The sequence below is a fragment of the Diaporthe citri genome, assembly GCF_014595645.1.
Source record: "Diaporthe citri strain NFHF-8-4 chromosome Unknown scaffold_15, whole genome shotgun sequence".
Lineage (NCBI taxonomy): Eukaryota > Fungi > Ascomycota > Sordariomycetes > Diaporthales > Diaporthaceae > Diaporthe > Diaporthe citri.
This window is the reverse complement of record NW_025064860.1, coordinates 33,985-52,206: the sequence shown is the minus strand read 5'-3', so window position 1 is coordinate 52,206 and position 18,222 is coordinate 33,985. Positions and strand designations below refer to the sequence as shown.

General features: G+C 54.6%; 5 protein-coding genes across 5 annotated transcripts; 3 read left to right on the top strand and 2 right to left on the bottom strand.

The window, feature by feature from the left end:
• Positions 1 to 1,354: 1,354 nt before the first annotated feature.
• On the top strand, positions 1,355 to 2,471 carry INS49_005113 (uncharacterized protein; the record flags this gene model as incomplete). The annotated part of the gene is made up of 5 exons (XM_043165900.1): positions 1,355 to 1,604; positions 1,721 to 1,733; positions 1,797 to 1,911; positions 2,012 to 2,167; positions 2,265 to 2,471. The coding sequence occupies 5 exons, from the start codon at positions 1,355 to 1,357 to the stop codon at positions 2,469 to 2,471; spliced, it is 741 nt and encodes a 246-aa protein (XP_043017377.1).
• Positions 2,472 to 2,965: 494 nt separating this feature from the next.
• INS49_005112 (uncharacterized protein) lies at positions 2,966 to 10,114 on the bottom strand (the record flags this gene model as incomplete). Its single annotated transcript, XM_043165899.1, has 3 exons — positions 2,966 to 6,181; positions 6,356 to 9,837; positions 10,051 to 10,114. The coding sequence occupies 3 exons, from the start codon at positions 10,112 to 10,114 to the stop codon at positions 2,966 to 2,968; spliced, it is 6,762 nt and encodes a 2,253-aa protein (XP_043017376.1).
• A 709-nt stretch (positions 10,115 to 10,823) lies between these two features.
• On the bottom strand, positions 10,824 to 11,928 carry INS49_005111 (uncharacterized protein; the record flags this gene model as incomplete). Its single annotated transcript, XM_043165898.1, has 2 exons — positions 10,824 to 11,796; positions 11,888 to 11,928. 2 exons carry the CDS (start codon positions 11,926 to 11,928, stop codon positions 10,824 to 10,826), a joined length of 1,014 nt encoding a protein of 337 aa, XP_043017375.1.
• A 1,134-nt stretch (positions 11,929 to 13,062) lies between these two features.
• INS49_005110 (uncharacterized protein) lies at positions 13,063 to 14,305 on the top strand (the record flags this gene model as incomplete). The annotated part of the gene is made up of 2 exons (XM_043165897.1): positions 13,063 to 13,301; positions 13,351 to 14,305. 2 exons carry the CDS (start codon positions 13,063 to 13,065, stop codon positions 14,303 to 14,305), a joined length of 1,194 nt encoding a protein of 397 aa, XP_043017374.1.
• A 1,640-nt stretch (positions 14,306 to 15,945) lies between these two features.
• Positions 15,946 to 16,688, top strand: INS49_005109 (uncharacterized protein; the record flags this gene model as incomplete). The annotated part of the gene is made up of 4 exons (XM_043165896.1): positions 15,946 to 15,978; positions 16,037 to 16,075; positions 16,209 to 16,609; positions 16,667 to 16,688. 4 exons carry the CDS (start codon positions 15,946 to 15,948, stop codon positions 16,686 to 16,688), a joined length of 495 nt encoding a protein of 164 aa, XP_043017373.1.
• Between the last annotated feature and the right edge of the window lie 1,534 nt (positions 16,689 to 18,222).

Here is an 18,222-nt window from a genome sequence, read left to right as displayed (position 1 = left end):
CAGGCGGGTGAGCATTCTGCCCCAGATCGCCAGAGCAAATAGATACAAACTCTGTTCAGATTGGGCCTGATCTGATAACGACCCTGCCAGGAAGCAGACACGTCTGTTCTCGCTGAAGCTCGGCTCATCAAGGTTCACCAGGGCTTGCCAGGCCTGGGCCCGTGTGCAAATAGGCGGTGTGAAAGCCACCACAGGCACGCGGCTAGTGCTTGCCATGTGCTGCTGTCTTCATTTCTCAAAGAAGCATTTCCCTCAAAGTCAGCCGGTTACAACCTGGCTGGTTTGTTACGCGAGTGGCGCCAACCCACACGGCCAGGAGGGCGTGTGGCACGCGTGCCTACCTACCGGAATGCTACCCTCGCTACCCCCTCACACCACCCATGCCGGCATCGCAATTCTCAACAATCGGTCATCCGCCCTGCATGCACTGTTGCGCTGTACTAAGCTTCCCTCGTTGGGAACAATGTCCCAATTGTCTCGACCCCGGCCTCACTTGACCGAGCAGCCATCCATCTTTTTCATTGGCCGACCGGGAGCCACCCTTACACAAACGCACACGAGGCTTCATCAAGCAACACCACCTCACCTCACTTTGGCTCAGGTTATACAAAAGCTACAGTGTGACGAGGCACACAGCCAGAAGTCTGTGCGACGGCTGTTTTGAGTTCAAGAAACGAAACCCATGAACACTGCAGCCAAACAATTTTACACGCTCTTGGCGCCTGGATCCTTCAACCTCCAAACTGCGCTTCATGTGACGCCAAACTGTATCTCACCCAGGCACAGTGGCCGTCATCCACTTACATGAGCCAGAGTGATCTGCATATGGCTTTCTTCTTATTTGTTTCCGTCTAGACTTCTTTTGCTGACGCGGTTGCCAGAAGATCAGGACTATGTTTCAGACCACGAAACTCGGACTCGTATACCTGTGTTGAGCCGCCTGGCCACACGGTCGCATGCCCGGCCAACCTGCCCGGCCACACCCCGAAGCGGCCGGAAGCCCGCCCATGTTGTGGTTTCACAAGTACGAGTTCCGTTGGGCGTCGGCGCGTGTAATGTGTCGGCCGGCCCGGGCCATACGGCTGGCTTCGGTGGTATGCCGCATCTCATGGAGGAACTCTCAGCAGATATGATCGCGGCCTCGACCCGTCGAAACCCCAACGCTTTTGTTTTGTACATGGGTTGAACCAATCCATGAACGATAGAGGGAAAGAAGGCGGGCCTGAGACCGCCAACAGTAAATTCTGGGAAATATAAAATGGCATTTCCTCCTCTGCGGCCTTGATGACTCTGTAAATCCACGTGCTCTCATACTACAAGCCCCTGAAATCTAACAACCCAACGCAACAACCCCATGGCGGAAGTCCAATCAGCCCGTTTATCAAGCAACCCTTATAGGGTGCCAGTGATGCCAGATGATGTTCCCTCTATGGACGTCTCGGAGCAGACATGGAGTGACTCGGCGACCAATGTCCCAGAGGAAGAAGCATCAGAGAACTCGTCTCTGAACGAAACCTATCAAGAGATGCCGTCCCCAACTGCGACAAAGGCAGACCTCGCGGGCCTCCCAGAGCTACCCCATCACCTGAGCAAACATGTCCTAAGTATGTTTTCAGTTGTGTTCGCCACTTCTCCGCCGTGTTGCTCTGGACAACACTCGAGGACGGCCTCCCTACACCTCTAGCTCTGCTTGGATATTGGACTGACAAAGAATAATTAGGAAAGCTCAGACGGTAGGCATAGCAAATATCACTGATGACACAAACTTCATCACGCTAAGACACATGGTTATATAGGCTTGTGAAGAAGCGGGGCAAGGAAATCGAAATCATCACCGTCTTCACCAAGGAAGGCGAAATAGCTTGCTCGCACGAGACACCCAACCCGTCCGCTGAGCAGCCAACCTACTCTGTGAGTAGCCATTGACGCAAGCCCCCTTCTCCCCCGGGGGAGTTCGACCCACGTTTGCTTCCCCTAAAGGCCCTGGAATATGCCTAACAATTCCCTCAAGCCAAACCCCGCCGAGGGCAAGTACCTCCGCCTCGCACTGGAGCTAGGTTTCAAGCAAGAGGGGTGCCCGTTTGAGTTCGGAAACTTCAGCTGGCTCAGCGGGATGCAGGAGGAGGTCGACGACAAGCTGACCCTGCTCGGGTCGCCCAACGGTGAGGTAAGTAAACAATACCCAGGGAACCCCCCCCCCTTCCTTAGACTCAAGGACATAGGAGCAGCTTGAGGCTGACGCAGGCGGCCACGCGACCCTCTAGCACCCCGGGGACGGACCTCACCAGTTCTACGGCGTCCTGTCTCCCACGGGCCGGTACGTCTTCGCGGCGGTTCTCAGGGAAGGGCCCTCAGGGGTGCTGGGACCAAAGTTCATGCGCAAGATGCGGGATCTGGCGGACAAGTTGGAGGTGTATGAGCAGTGGGCCGGAAAGGGCGGGTTTATCTCGAAGATCGCCGCGAAGATCTGAGATAGGACTGGGATGAAGGGGAATCGGGAAGGAACTGGGAAACATTTGGATAGGAGCGTCTCTTCAGGAGCTCGATAAATTGGTATTAGCAAACAAATACAATGTGCTTCAGACACGAAAGTCAATTGAACCTGAGAAGGCCGCCAACACAAAGTGTGCTACCCGTTCTGAGTGATCCAATTCAGAATGTACATATGCAAACAACACTATCAAAGCTGGTCGGATCAGTGACCAGTACCGCCACGCTCGAATCCTGTTGCGGTAGGGATCTCGCATCAAGCCGTGAAACCGGTATCCTCCGCAAATGCCTCCCAGTCTTCTGACCTTCGGTGTCTTCGACGAACGCCCGCGACTGATTGCAGCCAATGCTGCCATGGTGGTACAAGCTTTTCCAAAAGCAGATCTCCTGATGACCATCTTACCAGCAACACCTCTATCACAGATGGCGTGAGATCTGCACGCACTCCGACCTCGGGCCGTCAGGGCCAAATTGATTAGTGCACCCGATACTGTCCCCGCCATCTTCGCTTATGCCACGAGGAATATTGGTCGTGACCATCGGCCTTGGACTCGCTTGCCTCGGTCACGGGGAGGCCACAGATTAACCACCACCACTCAGAAACGCTGACAGCACCGCATCCCTCGGTGATCTCCCTAACTACGCCCATCTTGAGAGCCCACTTCCGGACCATCTCAACCTCGAATATCTCGATGCAGGGTCGCAGTGCCTGGGCTGCAAACTCATCCGTCATCGCACCGCGGGTGGCGAGCACGAACAGTACCGCTGACAGCATCTTGAACCAACGGGACCGGTCAGGCTCCCCAAAGAAATCACACCACATCGGCAGCTTGCCGTCCTCGCTGGCGCCGGGAATGACGGAGTCATCAGTTGCCCTCCTCAGGATCTCGATATCCTCATTGTACATGTACCGGGAAGTAGGCGTCACCTGCAGATCAAAGCGGTAGTAGGACTTGGGAAACTTGCGCGACTCGTAGAAACCTGGCTTGAAACCGAATGGGACGTGAAGCTTCTTCATAGGCTCGATATGCACCCGCCCATAAGCCTGCAGGTTGAACGCCGCGATGACCATGCCGTCTTCGGTGCGCCAGGGGATCTCGACGGATTTGCCCTTACGGAAGGCCTTGTCCATCTTCACCTTGAAAGCCGCAGCGACAGTGAACTTGTCTTCGTTGGAGAAGCGGTCCAACGTGCGTAAGAAATGCTCGTTGAGCTTGTAAGGCCGGCCCGTGGCAAGAGCTTGGGATTTCTGCTTGATAGCAATGCGTCGGTGCTCCAGATCGCGTATGGTCTGCTCAAGAAGATCGCTAATCTCCTGCTCAGTACGTTGACCACCTCGGGCGAGCGCGAGGAATTTCTTCTTGATGCTAAGAGGCGTGTACTTGTCCGAGTCCGTGCAGCAGAGCGCCCGAACCCAGGAGCGTGCAATTGTCGAATCCGCATCTTCTGCCTTTTCCTGCCTCTCCAGAACCGTCGAAGCTGGCTCCGCAGCAGCGTCCTGGAATTTGTTGAAGACAGACCTCTGCCAGTGGTAGTAACTGTCGCGCCAGTCAAACTCACCCATTTCAACAGGGACCAGCTCCAACTCTTCGTCGAATTGTGGCATATTTGGCGGTAAGTCAATCCCCTCTCTCACAACGAGGGCCAACGTCCACTTGATAAGACGAAGCCAGTCGTACTCCAGAGGCTTGTTGAAGTCGATTGGAGGCAGATCACCATTTTCGTATGCCTCGACGAAGTCTTCCTGAAACTTGGCAGTCAAGTTCTGGATGAACCCTTCCCGCTCCTTCTTGATAGTGGCCCAAAACTTGCGCAGGTTTGACAGCTTCGAATCTGGGAACATCCTCATCATGATACCCCAGTCCATGGCCTTGTTGATACCGCCCAAGAGCGTTGACACGGCCACATATGCAGCAATGCGGGTGTCCTCGGCCTTCCAGTCAACTTCAGGGTCTTCCTGCCCCTTCTGACGAAAGTATTCATTCGGCTCTCTCGGGTAGGCGGTAAGCTCACGCTGTAGCTTCAGCTCGCGGACGCTCTCATCCTTCGGCTGTTTCCTGACATATTTTCGGGGTGGTCCGTCACGCACAGAGGGTGGGTACTTCCGCGGCCTACCAGGCCCCCGGCGTACGCCTCGCTCAGAGATTGGAATGATCCCGTATGGTTCGGCAGTCTCGGCTGACTTAGCCGCCTCTTCTTCATCGTACACCAGCTTCTCGTAAGGAATCGAGTCGGGAGTCCAGTTATTGCCATCATGCCATTGTAGTGTGCACGGCGCCATGTTGGAAACTGCAGGACTCGGTGCGAAACAGATGAAGACATAGTCTGGAGCGATAGTGCCCGACATGGACCTATAGCCCTGGTCCGAAAGCTCCCAGGACATGCAGCCGTCCACGCTGGTGACAAATTGGCCGTAAGCTGGATCTGCCCACTTGTCGGTTTTGCAGTGACTGGTAATTTTGTATGCCATCTGCTCCATGGTCTTGGGTAGGTGTTCCTTCAGAAGCTCTCTAGCCTGTGGGAACCAGCCTTTCATCGTGAAGCTCCCGTCATTGGCCTCAAACCATTGGTTATGAATACCCGGCCAGACTCCCTTTCCTATCGACTCGAGTTCGATCGTGTGCACGAACGAACCCTCCACTGCGGTGTGCAGGAAGTAATCTCCGTGCTCGTTCACTGATTCGTTTGTAGGGGTCTCTTCGACATCCTCGGGTTCGACATCTGGCTCTTCTTCCTCTTCCAGACGGGTATTTGGCTCAAGGAACTGCACCTTGCTTGGGGCGGTGTAGCTACTGGTCGGCGCACTGGCATTTCCCGAGAAGAATGAGGCAGGCAAAGACCCTAAGCCTGGATTTGTCGCGTGGGACTCATCGATGCTATATTGGTGTGGCAAAATCGACCATGATACCGAATAGTCATTGTCATCAGCTGCATCAAAAGAAATCCTGTTGCGCGGTTTCCTCCCTCTCCTTGTCTTCTTGGCTGCGGGTGCCTCCGATTGGCCTTCAGCAGCTCGCTTCCGGCCGCGACGACGTGGTAGAGGAGCTGTCTCGGCAGCTTCGGATTCATCATCTCCAGCGTTGGATTCTTCATCCTCAGACTGAACGGCACGTGGGCGGTTACGCGGTCGCACGCCAGCAAGGCCCTTTTGAAGATAGAAAGGCGCATCGAAAGTCACAATTTCCTCTTCGAGCTTGTGGTCTCGTCTACCGGGGCCTTTGCCACGTTGGGCAGGAAGTATATCCAGTTTCTTGAAGTGCGCTTTCTCGCTCTCATCAGGAGCAAATGCTGGAGGGACGTACACATTAGGTTGCGCGGCCTTCATCTTCTTCTTGAGATCGCCTGCCACCGGGCCGTTGGGGTCGATGTGGCTCAGTGTAAGCATGACCAAAGTCGTCCAAAGGCGCTCAGTAGGTGATTTGTATGCCGAAGACATTTCTTTGATTTCGTGCTGTTCTTGTAGCCTGTTGACAACCCTGGTAACACCCATTGTTGTTGGCAGGGGCAAATCCGGCCATTCCTTGATATAAATCTTCAAAATAGCGTAGAGTAATGCTCTGCCACTCGGGAAAACTCCGCCATTGTTGGCGAGAAGATACCGGATAATTTCCTCGATCTTGTGTGAACGCACTTCCTTGGCAGTTCTGGCCTTGAGGTCTGTGAGCGGCAGCCGGAATGGCGGTATTTGATCCTGGGAAGCTCCGCCTTGTTGCCAGTCTTCTCGTAGTGGCGCCACATTAGTTTCGACCGGGACAGCTGGGCGTTGTACAGGTAGGGCTCTCCGTGCTCTGGCGCTGACTTGTGTACTAGATGGTGATCTATGAGGAACCGTCGACGCGGCTCCTTGAGTTGTCTGCTCAAGCACCCCAAGAGGGTAAGGCTCATACGGTGCAGTCGCATTCACTGGGATAGGGGACTCAGAGTATGGCTGAATCGCATCTGCTGGGCCCAGGTTCGATGTTGGGTCCAAACTCAGCGCTGGCTCTGTAGCCTGTACCTCTGGGACCTCCTGAGCCACGTTAACGCTCTGTTCGCCTTCCCGATTTCCAGGTTCAACTTCTTGGAAGCCCGGGGCTGACAGCCTCGGCTGCAGCTTTGTTTTCTCAGCACGGATGTGTGCAAGATAAGGCAGATCCTCGTCCAGCTCGGCGTCATCCGGGTCCTTGGGTACCATATGGTCACTGACAACAATCTCAGCTGCACTTGGCTCTGCGGTGGCAGCGATCACCTCTCGTGTGGCACTCTCGGTCGTGTTCATCGCATCCTTCGCAACAGCTTCTGAAACTTTGAGCCCGCGGGGAGCTGACACTCCTGAGATTCCAAATTGGCTATTTCTGAGTGCGCTCCGTTGCTTGAGAATGGTACGTTGATTCGCAGGATCGCTCTGGTCCACAAATTTAGGAACAGGTGGTTTCTTCTTTTTGGGAACACGGGCAGACCTGGGAGTTCGAGGCGAAGGCGAGATACTAACACTGCTCTTGACGCTGCTCCCGGGGCTGGCGCCTTCATCGTGAGGTTCAGGGGTTCTGGCCACCAACCGGCTAGTACGGACAGGTTTCACCTTGACCATGAGCTCTGGATGTTCAGCGTAGAACGGATTGCAGGGGACCTTGGCCTTCTCCAAGTGATATTTGAGGCCGATGTCATTTTTCCAGGTTCCACCACACTTCTCGCAGACATACTTGTCAAGCTTGGGCCTCCTAGGTTGTCGCTCTGTCTTCGCAGGAGCACGAACCGCCTCCGTTGCAGCCTTATCTTCCGACAATGGCTCGACGGCCGCCGGGGAGGCGCTGTGGTCTGCGACATCATTGGCATGCTCTTGTTGGGCCTCCTGGCCTTCTTGGCTTTGATCGGCACCGCCCAGGCTTTGAACAACAATGGTGCCTTCGTTGCCTTCAGCAGCTTCTTGAGTCGATTTCTGATTCTGTGAGGAAGTTGCTGCGGGCTCAGTTGAGATAATTACGGCATCGTGGACCTGAGGCTCTGTTTGCTCGATAGAGTCGGTCTGATGAAGACCAGTCGCTCCGACAGCTACTGAAAGCGGTGGCCGAGTTGGGATCTTCCGTGGTGCGTGACTGGCCTCAGAATTGTGTGACGGTGGGATCGGCTCGGGATAGTCTGTCCATCCTGGAAGATAGTTTGGATCCTTCATCTTGTCTGATCTGAAGATTACAACAAGAGACTTTCTCGGCCGCCCCTTCTTATGAGGATGAGGATTGAGCGATCCAGGTATGCCAATGTAGACGCCAGGCTTGCTCCGGTCCTGCTCCTCTTCGGCTTCTTCATCCGGTTCGTCTTCCTCATCCTCTGGCACATCGTTCTCCTGCTCCTGGGTGACGTGTGCCTTCATTGCCGCTCTGCGCTTAGGCCGCGATTGTCCGTCGATAGAAGGGGCCTCTGCCACCATCTCGGAATATTCATTTTCCAAGTCAAGAGACTCCAAGTAAGATGCACGCTGTGATGCCTTGCGCTTCCTTGACGGTCTACTGGATGGGGTTTCCTCGGCGTCATCGCCGGTGGGCTGAAACTTAACCTTGGGAGGCCGACCTCTTCTGCGGCGTGGCGCCGGAGCCATTGTACCTGCCTCATCGCCCTGCTCAACGCCCAGTTGCTCCGCATCTAATTGTTCCGCTGCATCTATGCTTTGAGCACCACTGACAGCCACATGGACTTTCGATTTGCGGCTGCCGTAAGGTCGGCGGGGCTTGATCTGTTTTCCGGGTTCCATGCGACTTGATTGCGTGAGATACAAGGACCCGTCTTCGGAGAAGACTTTGGGGTCGACAGATCCAAATCCAAAAGCATCCTCGATCTTGTTGTTTGCAGGTGGCTGCTCTATGCCATCGCCATCTTGCCGTAGAGCCGGGTCAATGGTGAGTTGTTCTTCAGGTCCTTCGGGTGGCTTGAACCCTCGAGCCCCTTCCACGGAGAACATGTATTGTTTTGTGTTTCCCAGTTTGACCAACTCCTTGCTCATTTGGTATTCTCGTAAGCCGGCAGGTTGAACGTCTCCGTTGCTCAGATTTACCAAGTGAGTAAACATATGCCGACGGAAAACGTAGCCGACAGTGTCGGTGCTGATCTCGGGGGTTGAGTAGCCGAGCGCGCCTCCTGTGAGGACGAAGTCGGCAACTGTGTTCGCCAGTGGCTTCTCGGGAACCCAACCGGTCATGGTGGCGCCGAGCCTCAGCTTGGGCTTCTTCCTGAGAACCTTGACAGCTGGTTGAGCAGCATTGGACGCTTTCTTTCCTCTTCCTTTGCCTCCCTTTGGTTTCGATCTGGCTCTTGGTTGCTTATCCTTGCCCTGGTTCGTGTACCGCGAAGTCTTCTTGCCGGTGGCCAAGAGAAGCCTCCAATCCGATTCCGTAGGATCCCTGGCAAACCTGACGCAGTCTTTGAACACATGCTTATCGCCGGCGAAAGTAGCAGCGACATAGGTGACGTTGCCCAGTTTGTGAAAACGACGAAGGAACCTAGACATGACCTTCATTTGCCACTTCTTTCCCAGTATACCAAGCTTCGCCTTCAAGTCTCTAATCCGAAGAGTGCCCCAGGCTTTGGTAATGGCAATTATGGTCTGGCCCAGCGCCATGTAGTGGATCTCCGGCCTGCCTGATTTGTCCTTGCCGGTCCACTGCTGATGCCATGCAACAGGTTGCATATCTCGAGTTAACGAGGCCCGAGACAAGTCCTTGCCGCCGAGTGGGTTGGACGGCACTGGTAGCGCAGGAGCGAACTTGGTCAGCCAGAGCTTGCTGGTCTTCATTCCTCTCACCATGTGGGTGCGCTTTGCGATGTATCCCTTCTGCGCGAGGAAGTCCGTCCTTTTAGGGACGGAGCGCTTGTCTTGGCCGGTGGCTCTGTTGAGATCGCCCTGAAGGATGCCGTCCTCTTTTGTGGAGCCGATGGCAACCAGGCACTTCCACTCGAGATTGGGCACGCGCTTGTAGTCGATGCTGTGACCGGTGAGTGTCTTCCAGATGGTCTCCTCCCCGACGAATATGCGAGGTTGGAATTTGGGCAGTTTCTTGTGCTTGGGTGCGGCAAGCTCGGACTTTTCATCTCTGAGTGGTGCGACGGCTTGCCCAGCGTCTTCCGGGATAGACATTATCTCATCGAATGTGAGATGGTTCCATTCACCTTCAGGACCAATGCTGACTTCGCCAGTGCTCAGAAGCCATTTCCAAGCAAGGCGCACCAGCTTGAGCTGAGCTTCCGTCGGCGGGCTCTTGGTTGGCACCTCTCCATGCTGCTGGTCGCCATTGTCGCTGGATGCATCTTTTCGCCTATCGTGATCGTTCTCTTGAAATCTTATGACGGCAGCAGTTAGCTCAGACACGGGACATCCTATTATCTACTGTCAGCGTTCGTTTTGAAATTTGCGCGTGTGGTGATGTGTGGGAATGGGTCACCATATGATGAGCGCGCCGTGTGTTTAAGACACGACAAGCAACATGACCATCATTTCAGAAAAAGCCATGAGCACACATGAACGATGGATGCTTTGAAGGTATGCGATGTGTAAACGATGCATGCAACGCCATGGGGCACTTGACTCACCGTCGCCGTAAAATGAGACCTCCCCGACAAGCCACTCAACAAGCTCGTCCAGACCCTGAGCCATGATTTCGGTGCGTTTCCGCGTTCATAGCGACGAGAAAAGCATGTGTTATGGTTGGTCTGGTGGTGGTTCGAAAGCAGGACCCCGAGGTTTTTTTTGTGCTGATGGAAAAGTGGATTGAAATCGATGGTGTTGCGGCGCGCGGCGTCGAGTTTCGCTGCGTTGCAAAATAACAGCGACTTGGCGCGGCGGTACGGTAGTCGGCAAGTCTTGTATGGGTGGGGGCGATGGCTTGGGCGCCGTCGGATTGGGGACGGAGGGGGTCCGAGCTTGAGAGCTATCGCCGTCGCAGCTTGCTCAGTTTGCCATCACGGGAGGCGCTGGAGAACCAAGGCAAACACGTCTTACAGATCAGGCATTGAAAATTTGGTCTCGAAGACTTGGAGGTTCCCAGAACAGGTCGTGGCTACAATTCGTGGTTGTTATGGTAGGTTGGCTGGCCTGGTTGCCAAGTTCTGTCTCGAGCGTGCGTTGCTAAATACCTGGTTCTGGCAGGGTTAATTGAGGTCCAAGTGATTCAGAGCCCAGGAGGTGAATACCAGACTACAGCTTCCTGGAAATTACAAATGAGCTGGTGGATGAGCACAGAGAATGAGTCTGGTGTGGAATGAACGTCTTGGACTGGTTTCTTGCATTGACGGCCTATTGCAGCAATGCAAAGGCCTACAAATGGAATGGGTATCTTTCATCGTCAACGTGGACTATTCCACTGTCATTCCATCTGCGCTTCCAGCCTTTCCCTTCTGCCCTGCATCATCTTTCTGTATGCAGCCACTACCTCCTCTCTGACGCCCTGAAGCTCTTCTCTTCTCTTCAGACTTCCCGCTGCCTTGGGTATTGTCCCAACATCAACCCCGGCACCGCGAACCTTGAACAGCTCCTTTGGCTTGGTCTTCAGCTCAGGCGGAGCCTTTGCGAAATCGTGCAGTCCAACTTTCTTCTCCCCTCGCTTCTTCTTCAATTCCTCCCACGGGTCTTCGTCGTCCACGTCAGTAGACTCCCAAACTGAGCGGCGCTTCTTCCCTTTCTTCTTCTTTCCCTTGCCGGCCTGGTCCTGAAGGTCCAACTTCCACTTGACGCCCGCTCCTTCGTCGTCCATCTCGGCCTCCTCGGCTTCCTCGGCCTCTTCTCTCCTCTTCTCTTGGATGGCCGCTTCCTCGCGCCGCCACTCGTCGTAGAGCTTGTGCATTTTCTTCTCCTTGCGGGTCCTCTGGGCCTTGAGCCCCAAGGGATCCTTCTTGCCGGACTTGTTCACCAGGCCCATGACTGGCAGGGCGGCATCCACACGCCTTGCGAAGTCGGACAGCTTCTCGCCCGGCCGAATCGTAGGCGCTTCCTCCTGAACATTGTCCGTCTCCACGGCGACGTCGCCCTCAGGCACCTTGCTCTTCTTCTTCTTCTTTGCTGCCGTATCTCTGACTCCGTCGTCGAGGCCGCTCCTGAGCTTCTTGCCGTTCGCAAATGCCATCAGCCGTTTGAAGGCACGAGGCGCATCGTCCTTCTTGTCGGCAGCACCTCGTTTGCGCTTGGCACCACGGGGTGCGTCTGGTTCCTTGTCTTTGCTGGCATCGTTGGCGTTCTGCTTCCCTCTGGCCTTGTTTCCACCTGACTTGAGCGCTTGCCTCGCTAGCTTGGGCGCAACGACGGGGAGCGGCCTGGCTATCTGAGTCGGTGGCAGGTCGTATCTACCGTGTCAGAGCACCATGTCAGTTGCAACCTTGTGATGAGGCACATGCAGGCAGTCAAGCGCAAATGGTTGGGAAGCTATGCACCCACGTGGAATCATCCTTATCTCTGCGGGTATGTTTGTGAGGCATTCTGGCGGCAGATGACCATAAAATGCTGGCACGAAATGTCGGAGGCCAGGAAAAGAGTGGCGCAAAAACTCTGGTCGATGCGTGAAGTGATCGTTGACTATTATCCACTGGAGAGAGCCGAGTCGGGCCCCGTGTGGAAATGCGGCTTCCAGATTGGAGATTTTTTCTGTCCGTTTCCCCAATGCCAACGGAGCGCCGTTTCCCTGCACCGGCCGACCGTGTCTGTCTGCAGTGAAGTAGCTAATCATGTGCAGTCCCGTTAGCGCTGTTTTGGGCGCAGGGATATCTCGGCTGACAACAAGGGTCCATCGTCGAAGCAGCGGACCTCAGTCTTACATTCCAGGGTTCATCTCTTGCATTCTCCCGTAACATCTGCATGCGAGGATACATGCCCCAGTAGCCCGCACATGTGCTGGGCAGCGACGGGCGGAGACAGAGTGGATAGACGGAGAGGAGGCGGCAGTTGTCCACTCTTGTCCCGTATCCGGCCCATGTGGTCACCGGCCAGCATTTGCTTTAAAAGATGGCCGTCCTTCGAGGTCCCAGGGTTGGTATCATTGAGGGAGTAGAGGAAGTATTCTCTATTCCTGTCTCCAGGCAAGCTTCTGTTCTCCTGTTCATGACTCTCTGTCTCCAGTCTCCGGCTACAGTTGCCCACTGTCATCTCATTATCACTCAGGCACAGTCCCGGTCGGCACAATTTGCCCCCCCCCCTCCTTCGGGATTCACTGAAACAGTATTTCACCATCGTAAGATCTGAGGTTCGGGACCAGACACTACCACTTTCGTAGTATCGCTGGCTGGCCCAAAGTGGCTCATGCATCCGAAAACAGAGAGGGTCCAGAGCTATCCTAGCGCCAAAAGTCACAGCTCGAGGAGCTTCACGAGCTTAGTCTATCGTCGAGATCCCCTCTAGCGCCACACTCCGTCCGATGGTCAGGGGCCCAAAGCATTGCGCCATCTTGAGAGCCAGTCACCGCCATGACCTTCTGATTCAGGTTTGACATCTCTCGGAATATGTCAGGACGGGAAGCACTGCAAATCAAGAGCAAAGCCACCTTCGGAATATATATAAAGTCCACCACACACCTCATCTCACTACACAGTTCCACCACAAGCATGTACAGCACCAACATGGAATCTCTACAACCATATCGGGACTCAAGCTCAGAACGGAGAATAATGTCTCACCGGAGGACGGATAGCTGGGACAGCGAAGCTACTATCAGCGGGGACTCTGACCCTCTCATTCAGAAAAGCGGCGATAGTTTTGTCCTGGAGCACACTTGTGATGAAGATTACACAGTTTTCGGATCGTGCAAGCGGAGGAGAACATGGATATTTCTAGGGCTCTTGTGCTTGTTCAGCCTGAGGTGAGTGACCCATGACTTCAGCTAGCACACACACACTGACCAAAGCTAGCGCCATGCTTTTGGTATTGGACATCGCCATCCGACTGGGCTGGGCTGCGTGGCTCCAGGAGGACGATTTGGAGGAAGAGTTATTTTGCAAATGGGGAGAGGCAGGCACTGGGACAGAAGGCTTGTCTTGGTATCCAACCAACTTCCTACAAGATGTGGTACCAAAACGGATACACTCACACAACGACTACTGGCGCAAAGTACCTCTCTTCACGGCCCTCAACCAAGGCTGCATGAGCGTGGAGGCCGATGTGTGGCTGTTCGACGACCCGGCTCGCAACGACCACCTCTACGTTGGTCACAGCAGGGCGGCCCTGCAACCGAACCGAACCTTCGAGTCACTCTACATCCAGCCCTTGGTCGACATACTCGAGCGACAGAATCCAAACACCGAATTCTACAACGATACCCGTCGCGGCGTGTTTGACACTGCGCCCGACCAAACACTTACTCTTCTCGTGGACCTCAAGACCGACGGCGCAAAGACGTGGCCCAAGGTTGTTGAGCAGCTCCAACCCCTCCGCGAACGAGGGTGGCTCACTCACATCGCCAATGGCACAATACACGAAAGGGCCATCACGGTCGTGGGCACGGGGAACACCCCTTTCGACCTCCTGACAGCAAATGACACGTACCGCGACTACTTCTTCGATGCGCCGCTAGACCGCCTCTCCGAGTCCCCATACGACTCGACGAACTCGTATTTCGCGAGCGTGTCATTTGGATCCACGATCGGCAGCGCCTGGATGGGCAAGATGAGCAGGGAACAGATCCGGAGGATCAGGCTGCAGGTGAAGCAGGCGCACGCAAAGGGGTTGAAGGCGCGGTACTGGGACATTCCGGAGTGGCCAGTCAGCACCCGCAACCGAATCTGGGACCTGTTGGTCCATGAGGGCGTTGATTTGCTTAATGCGGATAATGTAAAGGCCGCAGCCAAGCGGGGCTGGGAGTACTAGTCAAGTTGTGGTGACTGGGCCGGCGTGCAAGACAGCTATCGAAGACGCCGTCAGCGGAGGCAGCAAGGCTGTGTACATAGAGTTTAATGCATTCATTTGGGTGGCTCATCCATTGCTCCACACATTCATCTCACCCTTCTGCATGGCTGGTGTCTCGAGAGCATGGGGCACACCAACACGGGGCGAGGCAACTTTTGCCGGGCGTGGTGTAGGATGAGGGTGGGCAGCCCCTGCGGGATTCGTTTTAGGTTTGGATTGATAGAAAGCTTGTTTCTGTAGATCGGCGGATCGTCCAAACATCCCCAGCTCCTGGGGTCCAAGAGGTCACACTATCACCGAAACTGTCCTCCTCAGGAGACTCCCAGACACCGAATGAAACCACTGCCCCTCTGGGCCGTGAGCTAGCTCTTAAGACGAGGTGCCGGTATCCCGCAGCTCGCGTGAGGCTTTCGCTCTCGCCGGCGGTGCGCTCTGGGGTCCGTGTGCTCGCGTGCGTCGGATCTGCCTCGTCTCTAGTCGCTTACCACCGCACTTGCAAGGAAGACCTTGCTCACGCGATCCCGCCCTCTCGTTGGACCCATCCCCATCCGCCGTCTCTCCATCAGACCCTGATTGCCTCTGACAGTCGCTTCTCAAATCTGGCGGGCCAGGGACTCTCACGAATGGGCCTAAAACAGATACGAAACCATGCGGGACTGTCACCTCTTACGGAGCAACCGTGACAGGCAGACAGAAACGAACGGCCTGGCCCCCGTTTTCCCAGCCTGATAAACGGCCTGATGTTTCACTGTCGAGAACGTTCGTCCGGTGGGCTGTCGTGTCTTGGCGTTTTCAACAGATCAACACGGGCCGTCTTCATAGCTTCTCGAAGCTTTGAAGAGGCGTGAGAGCTCCTTGGCATCGAGGCTGACAAGGATTGAGGTTGTGCGGGATCCTTGTGTATGCAAATGCAAACCCTTCTCAACGTGCGTGCAGGGTTGGAAGCTGGGGAAGAGTGCAACTCATTCTCTTGGCACTACGGCCTTCCAGCCATATTTATTCTACCTGGGCCCTGAGATGATGGTTTTGGGGCTGGAAACGATGCAAATGAAATGCACTGCGCCCAAGGCGGCTCCAGACGAGACGCCCTGCGGGATTCGCGCTGCAGGTTTCATTCCGAGCAGAAAATAACATTCTGCTATCATTTATCGGTAGGAGGACATGGTTCTGGCCTTCTGACTTCCTGACAGATGCATTGGCCTCGGAGATGCTGTGGTGTTCGGCACGGGTGACTAAGTAACTTGCCCTCGCCGAGAGCAGCAGAGGCCGGGATATCTCCGTGCGGAGTCGGCGGGCGTGGGGTGGGGTCGCCTGCAAGTGGATCTAGGATCCTCAGGCATCCCGACCCGTCACGGTGGAACCTGCGTTGGGCCCCCGGTGGAGAGTGGATGACGTCGAGCTTGCTGTTCTCTGACAGCAGCAGCTATTTCAAGCTAAGGCTCACCACTGGCGTTCCTGAGACAACACATAGAAAGCCTTGTCTCCAAGAGCCTCTCGAAGTTGATACCAATACTGAAGACCACATTAAGCTCCAATACTCACAACACATCCCAGACCCCAGATAACCACTTTTGATACTACAAGCCGCGACATCTCCGAGAATGGCCGACCAGAAGCGACTTGCGACGCTCGATGTACGAAATCCCTCACGACCATCCAGGGCAATGGTGAAGCTGACAGCAGAGGCTACAGAGCTCTATCGTTGACCGTCTGCCGGCGCACTCGCAGACTGTAAGTGAACTGCCCGAGTCGGCCTTGGACTCACAAAAACCCAGGAAGTGGTGCAGTGACAAATGAAAGCCACCATAAACATGAGGCCGCATACATGTGTACACCACCAGCACGCAACTAACACGTCTTCCAGCTCTTCAACGCCAAGACCAAGGCCGGCCTGAGCTTCTCCGAGATCGCCAACCTGCTGGGCCGCAGCGAGGTCGCCGTCGCCGCCCTCTTCTACGGACAGGCCCAGGCCTCCGCCCAGGATGTTGAGAAGCTCTCGTCGCTCCTCGACATCCCCAAGGAGGTCCTCGCGCCCCAGCTGATGGCCATCCCCGACCGTGGCCGCTCGGGACCCATGCCACCCGTCGAGCCGCTCATCTACCGCCTGTACGAGGTCATCCAAAACTATGGCTACGCGTACAAGGCGGTCTTGAACGAGAAGTTTGGCGACGGCATCATGAGCGCCATCTGCTTCAGCACCAAGGTGGAGAAGGAGGTTGATGAGAAGGGTGATGCCTGGGTCGTCATTACCTGGAGGGGCAAATGGTAAGTCGCCTGGCTTGCACCTTTACTTCAAGTATACAGACTGATCTCATGACGCAGGTTGCCTTTCACACGCTTCTAAGGCTCGGGGAGGTATCATGTGGAACATTTGGGCCTTGCAGGACGTGGAAATTGACTGGTCAGCGCACATTCGTGAGCGAAGCGACTCATGATAGACGGAATCACTTGTGATCAACAGATCATCTTCGGGGGATTGGCATCTATCACTTGCGAGAGTGGTCTGCATTATGGTCCCACTTCAAGTTGTGACTACCTCATTCCACATAATCAAAATCACAATACCAAGGAACAATATCAAGACGTGCTTGTGTACGAGGCGCAGTGAACAGAAGCAAAACCAGAACCGGTAAATGTGTTCCTGGGCCAATAGTTCATTCATCCTTTTGAAATTTTGGGTAAACTTTCTTTTCAGAGAAGTCTTCATGTCTTGGACTGGAGTGAACGAATAATGTCTCGGCACTGCTACGCGTTGCAGTGACGCAGATTGACGTTGCTATTCTAGGCAACGCTCCTTGTCTGGTGGCCACAATACTAGGACACAATATCAAGCCTCCCGATATAACCTCACTGTCAGTTTCTATGGTCCGTCTCCATCTGCTTTTTTTTTTTTTTTTTCTCTTCCTTCCTAATCGCAATGGCAAACTGCGAAGGTGCTGTCAGGTAATGAGTCTCAATTGTCAATAAACACGAACAATACCAACCACAATCACAGCACATCCATGATGGCGGTCCAAAACACTCAGACCGAGGTATTCACCACCAGAAATTCTGGTAATGCAGACACGGCTACCCAAAACTTTACACTACTCATGGACTACAAGTATCCCGACTTCCAACATGCTCTCCCAGGCTTCCCTCCCAGCTCATCGTCAGCAATCATTCAGACCTCCGCAACATTCTACACCATTTACTCAACAATCCTTGAACGCTTCCGAGCCTCAACGAAGCAACCAGAATGCCTTCCACCACCAAGCACACCCAGACTGCCAACTCCTCCATGGGAACCAACGACTGCTCCTACTGCGTCATCATGTAAATTGGTCTCACCCGGAAGCGTGTTTGCACTGCAGACGGGGGGTTCCAGCAGCAGCAGCGAACGGCGGCACAACTTCTTTTGAGGGTTACGGACTTCAAACACACACACGCCTCACACTGGCTGGGCACTGCCAACGAGCGGTTGTTCCAGGTTCTCTCCGTCGGCAGCGGTACAAGCCGGCATAATCCGACACATCCATAACGAGCAGGGGGCTCGCCTCTGATGGACCGCTGCGCCCAACATGGCCAGAATACCTCTCTAAAACCTTTCAGAGCGAATTTTCCAACGACAGTATTCAATTTCTTCTTTCGCGGAACCCTCTTGGCCCCAAGTCACCCCCGTGGCTTCCTCACATGGAGAGGACTTCCTACCTAATTCTCTCATTGTCTACTGCTGCGAAGAGCCGAATATCTACCGGTCGCATCGGTTGAAACCCAAACTTGACCGACAGTTACTTCCACCGACGAGAATAGAGACGTTAGTGAATATAACAGATTGTTGGCTTTACGCATGAATCTAACAACATGCTGTTGACTTTTGCTTTTGACGAAATCTTATC